General features: G+C 33.4%; 2 protein-coding genes across 4 annotated transcripts; one reads left to right on the top strand and one right to left on the bottom strand.

The window, feature by feature from the left end:
• Window positions 1-1029: 1029 nt before the first annotated feature.
• LOC112004153 (urease accessory protein D) lies at window positions 1030-7416 on the bottom strand. Of its 3 annotated transcripts, XM_065763728.1 has the most exons (11): window positions 7270-7415; window positions 7119-7172; window positions 5876-6004; window positions 5669-5734; window positions 5460-5534; window positions 5196-5240; window positions 4500-4733; window positions 3786-3868; window positions 3482-3650; window positions 2667-2845; window positions 1030-1287 (listed from the first exon to the last, which is right to left on the bottom strand). In XM_065763728.1, exons 3-10 carry the CDS (start codon window positions 5975-5977, stop codon window positions 2732-2734), a joined length of 888 nt encoding a protein of 295 aa, XP_065619800.1. In that variant the 5' UTR covers window positions 5978-6004; window positions 7119-7172; window positions 7270-7415; the 3' UTR covers window positions 1030-1287; window positions 2667-2731. The 3 variants fall into 3 exon arrangements, with proteins under 3 accessions (XP_065619800.1, XP_065619801.1, XP_023892146.2); XM_065763729.1 differs by lacking the exon at window positions 7119-7172 and having other exon boundaries at window positions 4500-4655; window positions 7270-7416; XM_024036378.2 differs by lacking the exon at window positions 7119-7172.
• Window positions 7417-7983: 567 nt separating this feature from the next.
• LOC136060999 (potassium transporter 11-like) lies at window positions 7984-16198 on the top strand. Its single transcript, XM_065763737.1, has 8 exons — window positions 7984-8414; window positions 9676-9901; window positions 10894-11139; window positions 11923-11973; window positions 12362-12622; window positions 12732-12899; window positions 13948-14202; window positions 15027-16198. The coding sequence occupies exons 1-8, from the start codon at window positions 8286-8288 to the stop codon at window positions 16070-16072; spliced, it is 2382 nt and encodes a 793-aa protein (XP_065619809.1). The 5' UTR covers window positions 7984-8285; the 3' UTR covers window positions 16073-16198.
• Window positions 16199-21452: the final 5254 nt, after the last annotated feature.

Below are 21452 nucleotides of genomic sequence, written 5' to 3'. Positions count from 1 at the left end.
AAACACGTGCATTTGTAAGATGAGAGAATTACCGTTCAAAATTTTCAGCTCCTAATTGTTTCAGGGACTTATTTGTGCCATGGTAAAGAGACACCTTGTTCAGCTATCCCTTAAATGTGTAACTAACGAATATAAAAGAAAATTGTTTAAATGTTCAATAGCGATGTGGCTGATGTGGAGAACCATCAGAAGGTGATTATTAGTCTACTGATATATAGGAGCCTAATAACAATCTGTTGAATTGGCTAAATATATGTACTTCATCCACTCTCTACTAAGATAAGTATGCTACTGCTAGGTTGTACAAAGACTACGTATGTTCAATGAGCGCAGTCCTTGAATTTTTGCAGTCTTTCTAGCCGTGCTGCATGGACTCTTAGTTGATTGCACGGTTTTAATTCCAAACAAAACAATATGTATAAAGCAAACAAACTTGAGATTGGTTGTATAAATGGAAATTATGTAATAAACAAGTTACTATTTTGTAATCCTGATGCACAAGGCTTCAGCAGATTCAGATTGAGTTAGATTTCTCCCTACTGAGATAAATCACCGTAAAACAGAGTTCACACCAAACTTATCGAAAAGCAACTTTTGTACACAATTCTGGAAGAGGTGAATAAACCAAAGCTCTCCTGAGGTTAGCTAAACAAGAAGGCAGAGCAATTCCTTTTGCTGCACATGTTCTAAATCGTGTTTTGTGAATTATAATGTCCGCCTTCTCTCAAGCCCCTTCACTCGAACTCTTTGTTCTAGTTTAGTACCTATAAAGTGGGGGAAATCCTATCCACAAACCCCACTATTCGAGGCTAGACTGTTTCATATTCCACTGCATTATTCTCTAGGGCTGCACAAACACCCCACGGCTAATGGCTACAGGGTTTAACTAAAGTAATCTTCTTTCTTTGAACTTGTATTTCGAAAATCTCAAAGACAACCAACTAGATAAACATGCACTCCAATCTCCACCAAAAGTTTGCACAATGACTTGTGTGGGAAAAAACAGTTGAGTCAGTTTTATACCGCGGGTCACAGATAACAGAATTTCTTTTTCCTTTTTTTGTGGGTAAGGGGTGGGGTGCCAACATAGAAGGATTATTAATTCTTAGATCACATCATGCAGATTAGAGAAAAGATCAGATTAAACAACATTATTGAACCCAGAATCCAATTTATAAATCTTTAAACTATTGCAAGACACCAATCCATGGACTGTAACTCTTGCTCTGTTGCAAAAGCAGCATGCAAAAAAAAAGTTGTCGAACTGGGATGTGGTAGTCTGGGAACCTGACAATGATGAAGTATGTATTAAAACAAGCCCATGCTAATGTCAGCTCAGTATATTCATGATATAAAATCAAAGATAATATATTATTTTTATGACAATCAATTTAAAAATTTAATGCCAGCCATAATCAAATTAACTAACTTATGAGTACAATTACTCTAGAACTTTGACAGCTACTGTTGATGGCTTGTGATATATCAAATTCATGACAATTATCAAGCATATTAATGGTAGCCTAAACATTCCCAAAAATAAGTACATTATGGTAAATATCATAAGAATTCCTATTCAAGTTAGCCAAAAAGACAGGTTTTTCCACTGATTAATCTTCCTTGAGTTGCCAAAAAGAAAGTTCATCAAAGTCAAGATTTAGTACATCTGAGAGTTCAAAGTGGCTTCAAATCAAGAAGATTGAAATATTGCATTTATTCTTCAAGGACAAGAAAATCATGATTTGGAGGAGGTTGTGAACGATGGGTGTCAGATTTCACAGAATGACTAGAAGTAATGCATTATATAAAACTCTCCACAAGTAATTTTTCGATGTGACAAATCCCATAACTAGATCACAAAACAGATAGCATGGGAAATTAATAATTTAGATGTCTAATGCCCATGTGAACCTATTATTCATGGCAGTTGGACCACTTTGAATGCCCAAAACAAAACCAAGTGTCAGAAAATAGAAGAAAGCCACTCAATTTTTTCACTTGTGTGAAAATCATCTATCTATATTTACTTACCTGTAATTCCTTCTCTTCAGATGTGAGGATAATTTAAGTAAAACCACAAAGGCTCTTTTTAAAATTTACTTCTAAGTTTGATATGGCTTGTGTTCATGCTGTTAGTATTTTAAGAAGAAGAACAGGGTGACACTTGAAAGCAACATTCTTTTTTGGAAGCACATCTGCAGTAATAATAATTATTACGGGGATAGAGGGTGAGGTCGTGAGTTTAAGATCCACTGTGTGTGTGTGTAACTCACCAATAAAAATTAATAAATAAATAAAAGTCTATGTTTGCTCCAGACCTCATAGTTAGAGCCCTCATAGAGTTAACATTTTACAAGATGGTTGAAGAAACAACATTGTTAAAAAATTGATAAAGGAGTCCTAATCTAAATATTTTCCCCCTTTCTCACACAGCCTCTATATTACAATTCCCTGCATTGAATTCCCACATACTGGAACCTTAAACATTTTAAATATTAATTACATTTTGTAAAGGAATAAGGAAACAATTGCTATGATAATGACTCTGCCCAAAAGAAATCATTTAGACAGATTTTGGGGGCAAACATACTGTGGTCACCAGAAAATCAAGGAGAAAGTAAAAATTCATAAATAATGACGGAAATACAATATAGTGATATACTTACGTTAGAAACAAGGCTTTGGTGCCACTAACAACTTTGTCTGTAAGAAACACATTCTCCCTGCATGTTTAACGATAAGGTGACATCCCCAGCAGTGGCTCCAGGCAAGCCAATTGGTGGTGCAGAAATTTATAAACGGACTCAGTTGTCATGGCAGCTATACGAACAACAACACCTATTCCCTGCACACACACAGAAATACACAGGCTAGCAATTTATTCAGATAGCTCAGCAATATGACTGTAGTATAATACTTATGTTAAATGTTCAGAAAAATGTTAGCAACCTTTCAATTGGATCTTCTAATACATAACCAAAGTTTGAAGGCATAGAGGGAGTAGAAGTACAATCGCATTGACATCTAAGAATAAAATAACCAATGAACTCTAGCTCATATGACACCTCTTCTTAATAATAGAGTTAAGGTAAAGTCATAGGTACCCTTGGCTGTGTGTGTAACTTACCAACGAGAGAGAGAGAGAGAGAGAGAGAGAGATCAGATAACACACTTTGAGCCCTTATTTATGATCTACATAACAAAAAAACTCCTGCATTCTGATTTCAGCCATTGCAAATAGCAGAACTGTTTTTGTGACAATAGGCATATTAAAAACTGTTTTTAAAGCTGAGTTGAACACACCACATCGAATGCACACAAGGAGAGCAATCTTTGCATCCTAGTTACATAACTTTGAAGTAAAAACATGAAAATGAACTAAACTTGATTCCTGAAAAGTACTATAATAAACAGATATGAAAGCAAACAAAAATATACAGTTTATTGACTGCTTTGTGGCTGAACAATCTGAAAAAATTACCTTAGGACCAAAGACACTGGTGGAAGCAATAAAGCTTGGTTTCATCAAGAAACGATCAGATTTTGTCATTACTTGGTGTCCCAATGAAGCAGAAGGAATGTGTAATTGCTCAGACATTATCCTCTTCACATCTTTTTGAACTTGGTCCTGAACTTGCTTCAGCTTTGGCCTACAATGAAGCAATTGCAAGGCCTAAAATTGATTTACTTACTCAACTTACTTACATCACATTTGAATGTAAATAAGCCAACAATACAAAAGAGGTAAGCTGGGATCAAGTTATAAATCATCAAAAAGTACTCACCCCAAGAGTACAACCATTGCAATTACTTGGTAGTCCTGCATGTGCTCTGCAATAGAGGCTATGCTTCCTCGCTCCAGAAGCACCTGTGCTAGAACATTAAGTCATGTGAGATGAAGCAGTACGCAAAGAAATTAGAATCTCCAGGAGTGTGATGCACAGATTTGCATTTCCCAAAATTTTAGTCTAACAATAAATCAGACCAACTTTGCTAAATCTTTGGTTAGTCCAAAATAAGAATCAACTCAATTAACAAACATTATAACCCAAAATTAAAATTGTACAAAAAGATGCAAAAATAAGGCCAAAATGTGGCATCAAAATGCTATGATTTAGATAAATTTGAAGACACTGAAAGGGGGTGGAAAGATTGGAAAGGACAAGGAGAGAAAATAGCATAAGGTGACATGATCATTATGAAAATAGCATAAAAGAGCTGATAAAATTCAAATACTTTTTTTTATAAGTAATTTTGTGAAATAAGTATTTGGGTGTTGCCTTGGAACAGGACATCGGCTCTTTATAACATTGTCCTCAGAATAGATACCAATAAAAAAAGAATTTTGAGAGGTTTCCAGAACCACTAAAGAGAATTTTGAGAACCTTCCAGAACTCCATTCAATAAAAATAATTTCCTTCCTAGCATTAACTTAAATATGCAACAGAAAATTACTAATGCAACAAATTAAGAATAAAACAAAAAAACAATAGCATTACCGTATCAAGAAACAAAGGTTGATTGTCTTCTAAGAATATGTGGTTGGTGCTCTTATAAAGATCAAAATCCCATTTTTCTCCACTTTCATGGCGCCCACTGGTAATCCAATCTACAATGACCAAACTTGAGTCTGAAACCACCCTGAAGACTTGTTTCTGAGAGTACCTTGCAGTGGAAAAACATGTCACCGGGTCTGGAACAACAGCCAATAGAGCATCACTCCCAATACTTGCCTACTGCACGGTATAAACTCACCACTGTCACTTTAATACCATCAGTCAAACCAATAAGCAGAAAGGAAAATTTCTTGAATAAGTCATTATGTCTTTCAATGAATGTCAACTTGTAATTTCCAACAGGAGAAACCTTCTACACCTAATCCTCACAAATGGATTGAAATTGACATAATAAACCATAACCATATACAAAAGCAAAAGATCAAACAGAAAAAGTAGAAATGAAAATTTTTAGAAGTAGATCAAACCCCTTTATTCCTTGTATCTCTGGATCTCAAATATTAAAGAACAAGTTGCCTACTAAAGGACACCATATCAGATGCAAATGGTCAACAAAACAGCAACCAGAATATGGAAGATGAGCATTTTAACATAACATTTGTATATTACTGAATTTTTAAAAGTAAAAACAACGGAATATACTTTTTATCTTTAATTTGGTTAAGGCAAGATGATTACCTCTAAGACTTGTTCAGAGCACTTGGATCCCATAGACTTGTATACCTGGGGTAGAATAAGGTAAGACCATGTTGACAAACCCATATGGAACAAGAATTAAACTAAGGCTAGCAAAATCATATAGAAATCTGTCAAACGTACAAAAAGCATTAATCCATTTAAAAAATAATAATAAATAAATAAATAATAAAGAGGACAAGTTATTAAGAAATCATAAATCAATTTGAGAGTGGCCAAAAAAAATATATATATATATATATCAACCTTTGTTGAAGCCTGGGTTGTAAGGACAGTGGTGCAAGCATCTCCAATGGTAAACTCACATGAAATAGAATCTCCCTACACCCAAACCAATATCAGACAAATTCAGAAACTATTACAACTTTGCAAGCATAATTTGATCTATCAAAAGATATATAGAACACAATATAATAAAGATGGAAAGAGTAAGAGATGAATATATAATGACATACAGAAACAACTCCACCACCATATGTGAGGCTGTAAATCCAAACAGCGTCAGTTTTGGAGGGACCAACCTAAGGAAAAAGCAGATGGAACATGCCAACATCCTCAGTTAAGATTATTTGTGATGAAAATCAATTGACCACACATAATAACAGTACAACAATGTAAGACATGGTTGAGTTAGAGTAGAAAGAGAAAGTCAGCTAGTGAACCTTTCTAGGACTGATGAACTTGAGGGGGTACTTTGAGAAGCACCTTGTTACTGATGATTTCTCTCCCACCTTCTCCACCACCACCTTACCATCACTTGCCATTCTCTCTCTCACTCTTGCTCTCTGAAACTGAAATGCCAGCGTATAAACCACATTGTTTTTTTTTTAATCTCAGGTCGGGTCCAGAGTACTGCTTGTCTAGGATTCTCCTAGACTAAGCAATCTTTAAGACAAATAATCAATATTCTCTGACAATTGGGGATAAGAATTTTAGTCATAGACAATAAATATAAAGATCTTATATATCTATATCTAAGATCTCAGCAAATCAGAGGAAACAAACTTGTTAAAGATAAACAAAAAAGGCCAAATACAGCAAGTAATCAAACCACTCAACCCGATAAGCTCATAATTTTGAAGAATCTGTGCAATGCATATATAAATCCACTTTCATAACGCATACCAAATAAAATATGCCATCAGTACAACTCAGAACAAGGTTAACTCCTTGTAAACAATCTTATAATTTTATTATGCTCATTCCATTGATTTGAAGCTTCCTATTACCCCAAGCCCCAAACAATGGCAAAAACCATTGCTACAAATTATCTTTTTCTAATGTTTTACTTCATTTCCCATAAACCAAACAGTTGACTAAGCACAAATTCATGGCTCATGGTTCCTATCTCAATTCACCAACCAAAAAGGAAAAAACATATGCACACACAAATGTAACCAATAATTTATGCTACTAACAAGTAAATCAGTCACTGGTGAATCAACACAAATAAATTCAAAGAATAGAATATAACTGCAATAAGCTAAAAGGGTATAGGAATTCTACTAGCTCAAGTGTAATAACATACAATCTATCTTAAATGGATACCAAAATCAAGCAACACAGATACATACACCCAAAGAATCGAGTAGAACTGAAATTGTCAAACAAAGTGCACCACTTTAACTAAATGTTTTCGCTTGAAAATGCTATTGAAAAGTGAACCAATGTTACATAGAAGAAAAAAAGAAGTAAATCAATGTTACTGAAAAGTAAGCACAGACAAACATAAGATACCCAGAAAACAAGCATTTCGGACACACAGAAATTAACCTCAAAATTTAATAAAGCTTTAATCTTTTAGCTCCCAGAAAACCCAGAATCAGCACCAAACAAAAACGAACAAAACCCACACGAAAACCAAACTTAAATATCTAACATATCAAGACAGAGTGTCAGACAGACCCAGTTGAATTCATTCAAAGATAAGCTCGAAACTTGACATGAAGAGCCAAAATCCTCCATCACAACACAGCACAGAGCAAAACACAATCAGTAATATTAAAAAAGAAATGAAATTTTTGTGAGAGATGATGATCAAAATATTTATATTCACCTGAAAACCTTAAAAAGAAATGTAGGAGAGTCTCAAACTCAAAGTAGAGTTATATTGCCATTGCAGTTAGATGTAAAGCTTTAAGCTTGCTGTCTTGAAATATGGACATCTGAAAACTGACAATTGACTTTGGGAAAGACGGTTCACTGTGCCTAAGAGTAATTGTTTCTTTAATTATAAAATTAAAAAAATCATATAAAATTATACAAAATATATCTATAAATTACATTATATCATTTACTTATGTACACTTAATTGTAAAATTTAAAAAAATCATATAAATTTTTTAATGGCTATTTCTACAATATTTTCACAACATTTTCGTAACAAATTTTATATGTCAAGTTCTTACTTGCGGTTGTTGGTGGAGAAAAAAAAGTAATTTCACATAATAACCTCCTAACTAAAATTTATTATGAAAATAAAAATATTATAAATGTAGAGTATTTAAGAACACTACTCAATGCTAAGAAATTTGACCTGTTGAGATTTATTTCATCTATACCAAAAATAAACTAAAAGGATAAAAGAACAACTATTATATCATCATTGTTATAAGTTCAAACCAATAATAAATATTTAAATAATCTTACAATTTAATTATAGACAAACGGAAGGGTATTTATAAAGTTTTTTTTTTTTTTTTTTTCATGTTAATAATTTTAGCATTTCTTTATTAAATGCCCAAAATGGACGGCTTGAAACATTGTCATCCGTACAACAACAACAACAACAACAACAGAGATGTCTGTTCTCTGAAAATAGCTTCCTCGTTTGGCCACAGAAAAAGAAAGACCACCTCCTTGCATGGCCTGAAAAAACAAGACCTGGGTTTTTCTCATTTCATTGTTTTGGTTCATGGGTATCTGACAAAAATTGAAAAGAACGTAGAATATGAGAATTGGGACAGAGAGATAGGTACATATTGGACGTGCTTATTGTGTGTTGATTGGCTTAAAACTAAAAGGGTCAGTTTCATATTTTGAAAAAAAAAAAAAAAAAAAAGGGGTTACAAAATGACCTCAAGAATGGGGACTGATGAGGAAATGGGTCAGAACAAAAGTAACGGTTGGATGTTGGATCAAAAGCTTGATCAACCAATGGATGAGGAGGCCATGAGGCTCAAAAATATGTCTACAGAAAAGGTAAGTTTGCATTTCTCTTTTGGTGTGAATTTAGAATATAAGATATTCATGTCCTTATGATTTTACTCTCTATATTAATGTATGTGTGTGAGACCCTTATTGTTGTGACTAATGATACTTAAGTCGTTCTTCAGTTTTAAAAAATTTAGAATATTCATATTGTTATGATGTTAACCTAAAATGTAGAGTTTCATATTACAGTTTAAATTCATAAAGCTATGAATATGTACATCCTTGGTATATAATGGAGTCAGTTGAATTTATTGAATTGAACAAATTTCTGTATCTTGTTGGGTTGGTTAAGTTGATTCAAAGGATAATTTATAATCAAATTTGAAGTCCAAATTTAATCATGATATCTTTCTATATTTAAAGTTTCTCAAATATGATTTCATTGTTGCTTAAGGCTGGTACTAAGAGGATAATGGAATTGAAACCATGGAAAGGAATGCATTAGTGTTTAAATTATGACTCTACAATATATTGATTGTGATCTTGGACGACACAGCAAGTACGACATCAGTATGACATGGTACAAACACCCCATATGAAGTATCTGTGCTTCATAGATTGTGATTATAGTCATTGTAATTCTTGGATGTGATATACTTGAAGTAATCACGCCAAAAAGGTATTATAGTTATGGATTAGTGCTGCATGTGCAAATCTAATGGGAAGTTAGTGGATCACCTCTTTCTAAATTGTGCAGTTGCAAGAGACTCATGGTTGCTTATCTTGTGCATTTGGGGTGTGTTGGGTAATGCCAAGAACCGTTCTTGAAGTTTTTGCTTGCTAGACAGGTCTGTTCGAGACCAACAAAAAAAAAAAAGCTTCGGAGACTAGGAAGTTCATTCTGTTGTGCTTAATGTAATGTCTTTGGAAGAAATGAAAGCATGAACTTTTGAAGGACAGGAATATCCATAGCTCAACCGAAGTTTCTTTTTTCTGTGGTCCTCATATACGTGGGAACATGCTGCCAAATCTGTTGGCTCATTAGATTTTTTTTTTTTTTTTTTTTGGATTTACTTTGTATACATCCTGTGTACGTGGGTAGCACCCCATTTTGCACCTTTTTAATTGAAATTTTTTAATTATAAAAAATATTATAACAAGTTAGCACATATAAAGATTGGCGAGTCTACTATTATAAAATATATATAAAAATAAATAAATAAAAATAATAAAAACTAAAATTTTAGAGTCTAAGGAATTTAAGTTAATTCTCCTTGTTGACGACTTGACGCAGTTTTATGTCCTTTAGGAAATTTCAACCATATTGCTTCTGCAACTTGCATTCCAGAGTCTTGGAGTGGTCTATGGAGATTTAGGCACATCTCCCTTGTATGTTTACTACAATACATTTCCTCGCGGAATTGCAGAACCAGAGGATGTGATTGGTGTTTTATCATTGATTATATATTCCCTTACTCTTGTTCCACTCATCAAGTATGTCTTTATTGTGAGTAGAGCAACTGACAATGGTCAAGGTAAATCGTTATTTTCTGGAAACTTACTTCTTTAATTGCAGATAATTATATTATTTTGTATGTATGTCTTTACATCCCATGGTGTAAATAATATTTTTGGAACTACGGATAGTGTTATGCCTTTTTGTCTTTGTCTGTACATCAAGGAACAATGAGGACATTGCTAGTATTTCTTCCTACTTCATTCTCATTAAGTAGAATTTTTACCTTTGAGAAGTGGAAAATTTTATTTCTGACACCTTCATCTAATAGATACTTGGAATATGTATCAGTTCAAGGGGGGAAGAAAGAGGGGTTTGAGGAGGGATTGGGGGTGGTGGCAGTTGAAGATTTTAAAAAAACGCTTGCACAAACATTAACACATATGATACACCCGGACACATCACTAAACAATTTGGATAGCCTAACATTTTTCTTCATATACAGGTATATAGATCACAGTTTTGATATCTAAGATCCACCTTGAAACTAACAGGTTTTAGGCTTTCTACCTGCCTTAGTCACATGGACAGAGTGAACAGAACAAATTTATAGTTGAAAATAATTTATCAAAGATGATAAAATATTAAGAAAATAAATATCTTGAAAGTGGTGAAGTTACATATATAAATCCCTACATCAACGTTGCTTCAATATGCAGTATGCCACAAAATAATGCTTTGACACCAAACTGAAGATCTTTCTCCAAAACACAGGAATACAGGATTAATAACAATCTTGTGGAAATGATATATAAAAAGGAAACTAAAGCTTTAGTTACATCATTTTACATACCACTAAATTCTAGATTAGTCTTTTTTTTTTCTTTTTCGCCAAAGTAGTATCGCACATCCTTTTTTATGAATTTAATGATTTTGACTGCATTCCTCCAAAGGTATTATAGCTTAACAATATCATCTCCTTTTTTCTTTTTTTTGGTTGAAGCATATACACCTGTTTAATGCTATCAAAGCACCAGTAGGTTTCTCCATACTCATATCCTTATGCCGCAGGTGGAACATTTGCTCTTTATTCATTACTTTGTCGACATGCAAAAATAAAGATTATTCCTAATTATGACCAGAGTGATGAGAAGTTAACAACATATAATTATTGTTCATACCATGAAAAATCCCTTGCTGCAAAAACCAAGAGATGGTTGGAGAAATATGCATATAGGAAAACTGCACTTCTTGTTCTTGTCCTTGTTGGCTCTTGCATGGTGATTGGGGATGGGATCCTCACTCCAGCTATATCAGGTACATTTCTAGATGAGTCCTTGGGGCCTTTTTATGTACTTGGAAATATTCTTGAGTTTTCTGTCTAGAAAATCAGGTGCTTAGATATAATTGATGCCTGCATGGTATAATAGATTAACCACTAAATGAGACAAGCAAGCAGCATATGAAACAAACAGATTAACCACTGTTCAGCAATGTGCCTTGTGTTGGATGAGACATGAACATAAGCAAATTTAATTTCTCTTAGTGATTAGATCATAATAAATATAAGAAGAAGAAACTGTTTACCCCAAGAATGGTTGTTTACTCATTCTGGCTTGAAACATGTTCAAAAGATTAACCATATATAAGCTGTTAATACCATTTATTTGTATTTACATAAGAAGAGGATTGAGAAAAAAATTATTTTATTTTTGGTAAATGCCAAGCTACAAATAGGATTAATAATAGAGATCTTGTAATTGATCCAAAAGGACACTTCCATATAATACAAGAAGAACACCAATTGGGGCTTTTAAGTTAGTAGAAATAATCAGAAAGCAAGAACTTCATGCGAATCAGTCAGTGTCATTGATATAAAAAGGGAAATACCACAACCCTACCAATAAAAATCATAAAGCTCTACAAGCAACCTAGATGAGTTGTCTTTTAATGCTTCTCTCACATCCAACATATGCTCTCCATACTCTTTATGTCTAAGGCTGCAATTGTAAGATTTACCATGCTTGTTAATATTATTGACCTGTTTAGTACTTATGAAGTGAAATTATTCTTTCATAACTCTTATACAATATTTTACAGTTTTATCGGCTGTTAATGGGATCAACATAACTCACCCCAAGTTGAGTAAAGGTATCTCAATGCTGCTGAATCATAGATTTTCTTGTATTTGCTTCCTATTTTTGCAATTTTTTTTTTCTTTATAGATAACGTAAAAATATTATTAATAAAATTGCCAAACCGAGTACATTAGGGATGTACTATGGGGGCACAAATCAGGAACCAAAATTACAACGATCAAGAAAAACAGGAAGGGAAGAACAAGAAAAATGAGAAAAGACCACACTCCAATCAAAGAGAGTGTGCAACCATATTCCAGTTTTTCATCATTATATTAACATTTACCTTTTTTCTGTATTACAGATATAGTTTTGATGATTGCCGTTGCCCTAATAATAATTATCATATTCCAGTTTTTCATCATTAGTTAATTAACATTTACCTTTTCTCTGTATTACAGATATGGTTTTGATGATTGCCGTTGCCCTAATAATAATTTTGTTTAGTATGCAACATTATGGTACGGATAAAGTTGGCTGGCTGTTTTCACCCATTGTGTTCGTTTGGTTCCTCTTAATTGGAGGTATTGGCATATACAACATTTGCAAATACGAAACCAGTGTCTTGAAAGCTTTTTCTCCTGTCTATATATATAGGTATTTTAAACGGGGAGGGAAAGATAGTTGGACATCCCTGGGAGGTGTTATGCTTAGTTTAACCGGTAAGTTTCTTGTTGTCTGAGTTAATCCTTCTTTTTCACATTTTTAAGGTATAACCGAAAAAAAAAATCTGTGATTTCAGATTAGATGACTACTTATGAACTATTACAGGCACAGAGGCACTTTTTGCCGACCTATCTCTTTTTCCAGTTCCAGCTATACAGATTGCTTTCACAGTAGTTGTGTTTCCTTGCCTTCTTTTGGCCTATGTTGGACAAGCTGCATACCTTGTGCAAAACTCAGATCAAGTGGTTGGTGCATTTTATCATTCTATTCCAGGTTTGTTCTAATCCAAAAAAAAAAAAAAAATAAAAAAAAAGAATAACTTGGGGAGTACTAAAAATTTATAGGGTGATTAAAATCTCATGTCTTAATCCATTCCATGGTCTCATATTTTTGTAAAAGTGTTCAGAGATTTGGAAAATTGTTTATATAGTGTGCCATAATGGATACAAATCATTAACTTAATGAGGCCTAACTACTTACTTATAGTGTGCCAAGTTACATGCGAAAAACTCACCTTTGTAAATAGGTTTGCCTAACTTCATTGGAACATTATATGATACAAACCTATGGGTAGACTCAACCTTGAAAACCAGCTTGCAAGGGGAGGGTGCCCAAGAGCTTATAAACATATGTTTAAGCTTACACTTAATCCATGTGGAACACTAGGATCATAACATTATAACACTTGTAAAGAAGAGACATAAAATTTGAATATGGTTTAAAACTGGCCATCAGCCTAACAATCCTCATTTTTGCTGGCTAGGGACTGGTTGAGGAAAAATAAAGCGCCATACATGATCCAAGCAGAGAGAAAAGGCCATTACCTAGTGTCAGTTAGCCAATCTATAGTCTAGAGAGGAAATGACTTAATGCTGCCTTGCGTTTGAGGGAGTGAATGATAAGCCACTCTCAAGCATTGGGATTTTAAACTCGCACTTAGAAGCCAAAGACTTTTATGGCTCTCAGAAATGATTTATAATAACTTCTTTCCTGAGTATTTTTAATATTTTAAAACACTCATCAATAGATTTGGTCTCATGGAAACTTTTGTTTTTTCCTATACATTCTGGGAAGATTTTAAGAAATCAAGGATTTGTAGGATTCAGTTGTTAATGTGAAGGAATTTTATATCTATATGAAGTGGTTCCTAGCACATCATATTTGATGGAGATCAAAGATTTTTGCCTCACTGATATCAAAAAACTCAACTTTTGTTATTGTATGTCTTTCTAAATAATTTTATCAGTTTGTCAAGTGGTAGATGCCCCATTCTCCATGGCTAGGTTTGTCTTTCTAATGATGATTATTCACTATTCTGCAGATAGTATATATTTTCCAGTATATGTTGTTGCAACTTTAGCTGCTATTGTTGCAAGTCAGGCCACCATATGTGCAACTTTTTCATTAATCAAGCAAGCAGTGGCACTTGGCTGTTTTCCAAGAGTCAAAGTTATACATACATCAAAGAAGCATCCCAACCAGATATATATTCCAGATATTAATTGGATCCTCATGATTCTTTGCATTACGGTGACAACTGCCTTCAAAAGCCAATACCAAATCGGAAATGCCTCTGGTAGGTTTATCCACTTTTGAATGTAGTGAAGTTCATTTTATACATCTTCTTTCATCCTGATAAATCAAATGCTTTGGGTGAGAGAGCCTAAAATTGTTTACTTGTCACAAATGTCATTTTTTTAAGGCAGTGATGCAATTTCCATGCCTACCAACCACTGAATTCTTCATTTGTAGACTTTATAGACCAACGTTTCTGTGATGTCTGAATATTACAAAATATACGGTCACACAAATAGTTACTAAGGGATATATATATATATATATATATAACCTTTACTCCTGATAAAGTTCTCATGACATGTTTTATGTCCTTTTTTCTATATGTTATTTCTTCCTTATTTTGAGACATCTTTTTGTTGCATTAAATTCCAAAAATAGATGCCCTAATCATAATACATAATAGAATGATTTTACACTGTCTCTATTATTTTTCCATTTCTTTATACATTGTTTCATGTGCAAATTTTATGCATTTGGGTCAGTTCTATATCCTTACAAAAACAAATTATCATGCATAATTATGGGTTCACCATACTAGATGGTTCTGACTAGTTGTCACCTTCAGCGGTGCCCATGTAAATCAAAATTGTAGTACTCTCCTGTCTCTTTCCTTTGTTAGTTAAGTGTAAACACCTCCTTTCGTGAATGGTAGACAGTGATTAATGTGATGCTGGTGATCATAGGGCTAATTATGCTAGGTAAAATTACATATTATTTGTCTGTTCTTGCATCTTTCTTTATGTCTGCTACTAATGATTCCAAGAAATCTTTGTTGCCAAATAAGAATTGCATTCAGTAGCATAACTTTTCATGTCATAACAGGGGCAGCAGTTGTGATAGTGATGCTGGTAACCACATTTCTTATGATTCTGATCATGTTATTAGTATGGCGCAGCCACTGGATGCTTATCCTGATCTTCACTGTCTTATCACTTGTAGTGGAGTTGACTTACTTTTCTGCCGTAATCCTCAAGGTAAATCAGGGTGGTTGGGTTCCTCTTGTGATTGCAACAGTCTTCTTTATCATCATGTACGTTTGGCATTACGGTACTGTGAAACACTACGAGTTTGAAATGCACAATAAGGTTCCACTGGCGTGGATTCTTAGGCTTGGCCCAAGTTTAGGACTGGTTCGGGTCCCAGGGGTTGGACTTGTTTACAGTGAGCTGGCCAGTGGAGTGCCAAACATCTTTTCCCACTTAATCACCAATGTACCAGCCATCCATTCTGTTGTTATTTTTCTTTGTGTGAAATATCTTCCCGTATACACAGTCCCTGAAGGAGAGAGATTCCTTATAAAGAGGATAGGAACCATGGATTTCCACATGTTCCGTTGTGTTGTGAGATATGGTTATAGTGACCTCCGTAAGAAAGATGATGACTTTGAGAATAAGCTCTTTGATAGCCTCTTCATGTTTTTCCGGCTTGAGAGCTTGATGGATAGTTTTTCAGACTCAGATGAGCATAGTTTATGCGACCAGGAAACTGAGGGGTCAAGAGATGATTGCCTGTTGAATGGTAATGGCAATGCACCTGAATTTAATGTGAATTCCAACATTTCATCTGGGGACTCAATTGTGCTTGTTGATTCTCCATTGCCTAAAAACAATACTATCATGTCTTCCAGTCAGGCAAGCAAACATAGTGAGGTTGATGGGTTAGAGTTCATGAAAAGATGTAGAGATGCTGGGGTGGTGCACTTAATGGGGAACACAATATTGAAAGCTAAGAGCGGTTCACGATTCTACAAGAAGATAACCATTGATTATGTATATGCATTTCTTAGGAAAATATGCAGGGAAAAGAATGTGATCTTCCATATTCCCTATGAGAGTCTCTTGAATGTTGGGCAAGTGTATTATGTATAATTCTTTTGTACCACCACCATTCGAGCCTGGATTTGTTTTCTTAAAACTATTACTGCAATAGTTGGCCTCTGTTGTAGATAGAGTTACATACATAAATGGAAAGGTTCATCCAAAATTCTTTTTGAACACTAGTTCTCCTAATAAAATAGAGCAGAGTATGCCATTGAGCTATATGGCAAGCTACAAGGCTCTTGGCATCCAAAATTCAAATTGGAAAGCAAACTAAAAGAAAAATTCCCAAAGATTGGGATATAACTAGGCAAGCCTTTGCCAAAATGGAACCATATAAAGGAAATCAAAAGACTGTTGTTGTGAACTTGACCAAAGCTAATTAACATCCTCAACCAAGGTTGTTATGCACTTTATAGAAACTCCTTACATTTGTAGTAATTTATTATCTTTGTTATATCAATATCAAAACAGAAGGAGACTAGTGTTTTAACTGAACTGAAGTGCCCGACTGTCTGGTATGGTGTCTATATATGAATTTTTTTGAATCACTCCTTAAACTACTTCCAATTCCTTAAACCCATAATCAATGTGAAGCACGAGTTTTAACCCAACTAGCTAAACTTGTTCAATGCTTAGGAATTTTGCATTAATGTGATAATACCTTTCTTCACTGACCAAAAGATTAGAAATCCAAAAAATGTTATGAATGAATACAAAGAGATCTATTATTACAACGTAAAAAATAAAAATCCATTTATAACATGACACCCAATTTGTTCTAGAGCAAATTCAAAGAAAAATCCACACCATGGATCTTGAATCTATACATGGAGTAAACGCTATGATTAGCTCTCAATGTAAGCATATCCGATGATTGTTACAATCATCTTTTAGAAACCTAAAACTACTACTTGTCTTTACTATATTTTTCATCACTTGGAGTGTTAGTTTTCCTGCTAGTGAATGATGAATCTGTTCTTGGCAAAAGGCCCAAAGGTCTTTGTTCATTTGTGGATTAGAGTCTTTATTAGTGGGCATGCAACTCCTTCATTGTTAGGTTCCTATGGTTATGAAAAATGCATAGTTCTAATTGGAGGCAAAGATAAACCTTATAATGATTTGATGGCCAGTCATATAAATACACTTCATAATCTACAATAGCAGATGAGTTAATAGACTGAAACTTTCTACCTATACAAACTTTGGAACCTAAGGCTAGAAAATAAAATGGATCGAATGGTAGACTTCCTATTATGAAGTTGATTTTCATTCTCTCTAATGACATGGATCTGGCTAGCAAATAGTTGGTAGGCACATATTCAAATATTATATAAAACCTTTTTTTTTTTTTTTAAGTTTCAACCTATGATGTCTGCTCATGATAACAGCTTTTTATCATCAAATCAAGACACCAATCAATTTTGGTGTAAGCAAGGATTGAATCCTAGTTCTTTTATTCAACCATCAGAGACTTTACCAATTAAATTAATTGAAACCCACAAATCTATATCTAAATATATCTAAAAGTTGAAGCGTAGCATTTATTGCTGCTAAACTCCTGTTACGCCACCTCATCGCCACATCATTGCGACATAATTATTATTTTTCTTATTTATGTTTTAGTCCTATTTTTTTACAAAAAAATATAAATAGATTATTGACTTTACACATTCATCTTGAGCGGTTTTACATTACATATAATTTTATCATTTCATGTTCATCTACTTTAATTTAGAATTTATTTTTATTCCTTTTTTTAAACAAAAAAATATATATAAATAGATGATTGATTTTAGACATTCATCTTGGGTGGTTTTAATATTATATATAATTTTGCCTTTACATATTTATCTACTTTAATTTAGATGTTTATAACTAAATAATGAAATCAATGAAGAATAATAAACCAAAAATAATGTCTACACATATCTATACTATATATAATAATGGAAGTTTTGTAATAAATTTTATAAAGTTCTTTATGCACTACATCTTAAGAATATTTTCTTATTTTTTGTTTTTTTTTGTTTTTTTGGCAAATCTTACTTTGTTCAACTTCTCATCTTCTTCAACCATTGTCTTTTTAGTTCAATCTTTCATCCCTACAATAATTTTTTTTCAGTTTTCATTTGATTTTCTTTAGATTTTAAAATTTTTTTTTCTTTATTTCTTCTTAAATTCTACAGTTTTCACTTTGTTCAGCATTTCATCTGCTTCCACCCTTCCTCTTCCATCTTAATTTTCATATAAATTTCTTCTTACTTCATTTCCACCTCTCTCCCCTATTCCTTCCAATTTATCCACTACAAAAAGGTCAATACTCTCTCTCTTTTCTCCAATTTTTTTTTCTATTTTGGTAAAAAAAATTTAATTGTTTCAACCACTTTTTTTTTTCCTACTAATGGTTCTTTTTGTTATTGTTTTTTTAATTATCACATCACATTTGTTTATCTTTTTGGTAAATTTGTATCAACTTTTATGCATATTTAGGCAGTTTTGTATTCCTATTTCCAATCACAAGTTCTTTTTCTTTATTCCATTGGTTTGATTTGATTTGGGCTAATTAATTTTTTTGCAAGTTAGAATTTGATTTTTTTTTTTATATATATAGTTATCAATTTAGATGTTAAATTATGAGACTTTACTAATTTTTGTTTATTTTTTAATCCTTTGAGGGTGGACAAAGTACTCTTAAAAGTTGTATTAAAAGTGCTCTATATTGCCATTTATTCAGATAAAAGCAAAAATTAATCAAATGAAAACAATCGAATGGGTGACATATTTTAGCTTTTGCAATTTTATTTTAATTATTATTAATATTTTATGACAATGCATATATATATATATATATATAGAGAGAGAGAGAGAGAGAGAGAGAGAGAGAGAGAGAGAGAGAGAGGGAAATTTAATTCTTAGATTATACTAATAATTGTTTATTTGATAATATGTTTTGGGTGGACGAAATTACAATTTTTGCAAAGAAAATAAAATTAATAGATTATCAACAACAAATTATTTTCTTAATTGGTCCAATTAATCTTTGTTAAGTTTTATTAATTTTTTAGTTAAGTTTTTTTATGTTTTGGATTGTTGGACAGAAAAAATAAGGTTTGAGAAAGTTTGTTTAAAACTAAAAGAATAATTTCCAAATTTTTGTTCTTTTTAATGATTCACAAATTGTTATGAGCAACTTTTATTAAAAAATGAATATTATCATTAACTTACCTTTTGAATTTCTGAGAAAAATTATATTGTTTTCATTTTGGTACGACAAAATTTATATTTATGATTTATGATTGGTCCTATATTACATTTATGATTATGAAATATATTACTCTTTATTAAATTAGTCCAAATTGTAAAATATAAATTTAATGAGACCACTCTAAAAAGATTATCACGCACAACGCGCGGGTTTGCAGCTAGTATTATATAAAACTTAAATACCCACTTCCAATAATAATTATATATTAAACAAAACTCTAAACAAATCAAAATGATAAAAAATAAAATAAATAAATAAAAATAGAGTACCAAGGCCTCCAAAAGCTCCTCAAACCATTCTCCTCCTTCATCTTCCTCTTCCTGACATACATCACCACATTCAAACTCCCAATAATTCTCACCCCACATTAATCCAATGAAAACCCAAATGCACCTTGCTTGTCATATATGCTGTCAACTGGTTTTCCATGGTTAACCTCCATAACCATTTCAAACTTGCCACTCTCACATCCCAAAGCTTAACCATGTGATCATATGACCTAGTGACACACATTTCATAACTAACAGGTGAAAAATCACCACAACACATATAATTCTTACAACCCTAAAGCTCTAAAAATGGGGTCTCAAAAGAAACATCCTAATACTTACCAATAGCATCATCACACCAAACCAAATGGAGCTTATCAAGAAATTATGAAGAAAAAAAAAAACATCAAGGCAATATTATTGGAGCCTTCATTCATGACTAAACTAAAATTGTTAATATTCTTAATAAATAAATAAAAATCAAACGGTGTAAATTTAGTCCTTTAATTTTGACTATAATCGTTGTAGGGGCCTTTTTTATGTGTGCGTTGGGCTAGGCTGCCTCTTGCAGTAGTGGGCCGAGTATTCTGAGTAAGAGAGTTGAAACTGGTCCAACTGCAACTCAATTTGGGCCGGCTTGTGCACAAATTATACCTCATCTGCCAGGAGTGTGCTTATGGCAGGGAGAGCTGTTTCAAATGAGTTATGGCAAGCAGATATAATAACAACAAAATAGAGTCCTCTGAATTTTTAATAGAAAATGATCAAATAATCCATATTTATGAAACATAATCACAGTGATAATAATGACTTTTACAAAGAAGATAAAGGAGTAAGTGACAATATGCGTTAATCAAGAATAAATATGAATTAAGTCAAGTTTGGTCTGCAGAAGCAAAAAACCAAAAAGGAAGAACGCTTCCTCTCAATGCAGCTAATCTCCTAGAAAAGATCTTGTCGTGGGGATTAATGGTTTTAAGGGAACCGGACCTGAATGTTGCCTAAAGGAATCCTTTTTACTTTTTTTGAAAGAGAGTAGGATTTTGAGAGGGAGAGAGGGAAATCGACCTATTGGTGCATGCCCACCGTATTAACTCTCTTTGTTTTCTGTTTTCTCTCTTATCTTTTTATTTCCCTTGTTTTTTTTACTTTCTTTCTATTTTATTTCGTGATCTTCCCCTGTTTTTCAATCCACTTTTCTGGGCACAGCAAGAGTCTTTATAGTGCCTGCCGTGACTAGATTTTACTACTTTGCCCCTTAACCATCTTTGTCTAGTTTGGGTGTACTTGCCAAACACCAAAGGTTCGTCTGTGTGCCACTCCCCCTTGCCAGACAAAAACAAGTTGTTTTATTCATTAATTTGCCATGACACTCTTTCCTACCACGGTGTAGGTGCTTTCTCTCTCTATCCCTCATGACATGCACCTCACTGTTCCTCCCTCAATCTTACTTCTTTTGGGTGGTCTGTCATCCTAACAGGACGTACCCCCCAAAAGAGCTTGGGCAGGAGCCACAGAATAGGTATTTTCCCCTCTCCCCACCACCAAACCATACCCCCCCTTACCTCTGACCCATGACCCCACCACGTCCTATATTGGCTGGGTACAGGCTAGTGGTGTCTGGGCCTTGTGCGTGCTTCCCTTTCATGTATGTCTAAAATCTGCCTACTGCTCATGCATTTACCAAGGTCTGAAGGCTTGCTTGCACAATCTATCGCCCTTCTTTGTCCTTTTATGTAGACTATTGTTGAGGGTCATTTTTGTAAAACAAGCCCAACTCAGCAACGCAGGCAACAAATAGAAGTGGCAAGTATAGAATAAAATCATTAAGCCCAAGCGGCAGGAATAATGGATCATAGGCCCATAATATAAACAAATGGGTCTTGATGAAACA

Source organism: Quercus suber, unplaced genomic scaffold (genome assembly GCF_002906115.3).
Source record: "Quercus suber isolate HL8 unplaced genomic scaffold, Cork oak 2.0 scaffold_521, whole genome shotgun sequence".
NCBI classification, from domain to species: Eukaryota; Viridiplantae; Streptophyta; class Magnoliopsida; order Fagales; family Fagaceae; genus Quercus; species Quercus suber.
Note: the sequence above shows the minus strand (reverse complement) of the source record. Positions and strands in the feature narration are given on the sequence as shown.

Bases quoted from the DNA above. Each gene is read 5' to 3' on its own strand.
- LOC136060999 (XM_065763737.1), top strand. From the start codon at position 8,286: ATGACCTCAAGAATGGGGACTGATGAGGAAATGGGTCAGAACAAAAGT. The intron at 9,902-10,893 runs GTAAATCGTTAT...CTTATGCCGCAG, and splicing joins AGCAACTGACAATGGTCAAG to GTGGAACATTTGCTCTTTAT. The intron at 11,974-12,361 runs GTATCTCAATGC...TCTGTATTACAG, and splicing joins TCACCCCAAGTTGAGTAAAG to ATATGGTTTTGATGATTGCC.
- LOC112004153 (XM_065763728.1), bottom strand. From the start codon at position 5,977: ATGGCAAGTGATGGTAAGGTGGTGGTGGAGAAGGTGGGAGAGAAATCA. The intron at 5,241-5,459 runs GTTGATATATAT...ATTCTACCCCAG, and splicing joins CAACCCAGGCTTCAACAAAG to GTATACAAGTCTATGGGATC. The intron at 3,651-3,785 runs GTGAGTACTTTT...GCTTCATTGTAG, and splicing joins GCAATGGTTGTACTCTTGGG to GCCAAAGCTGAAGCAAGTTC.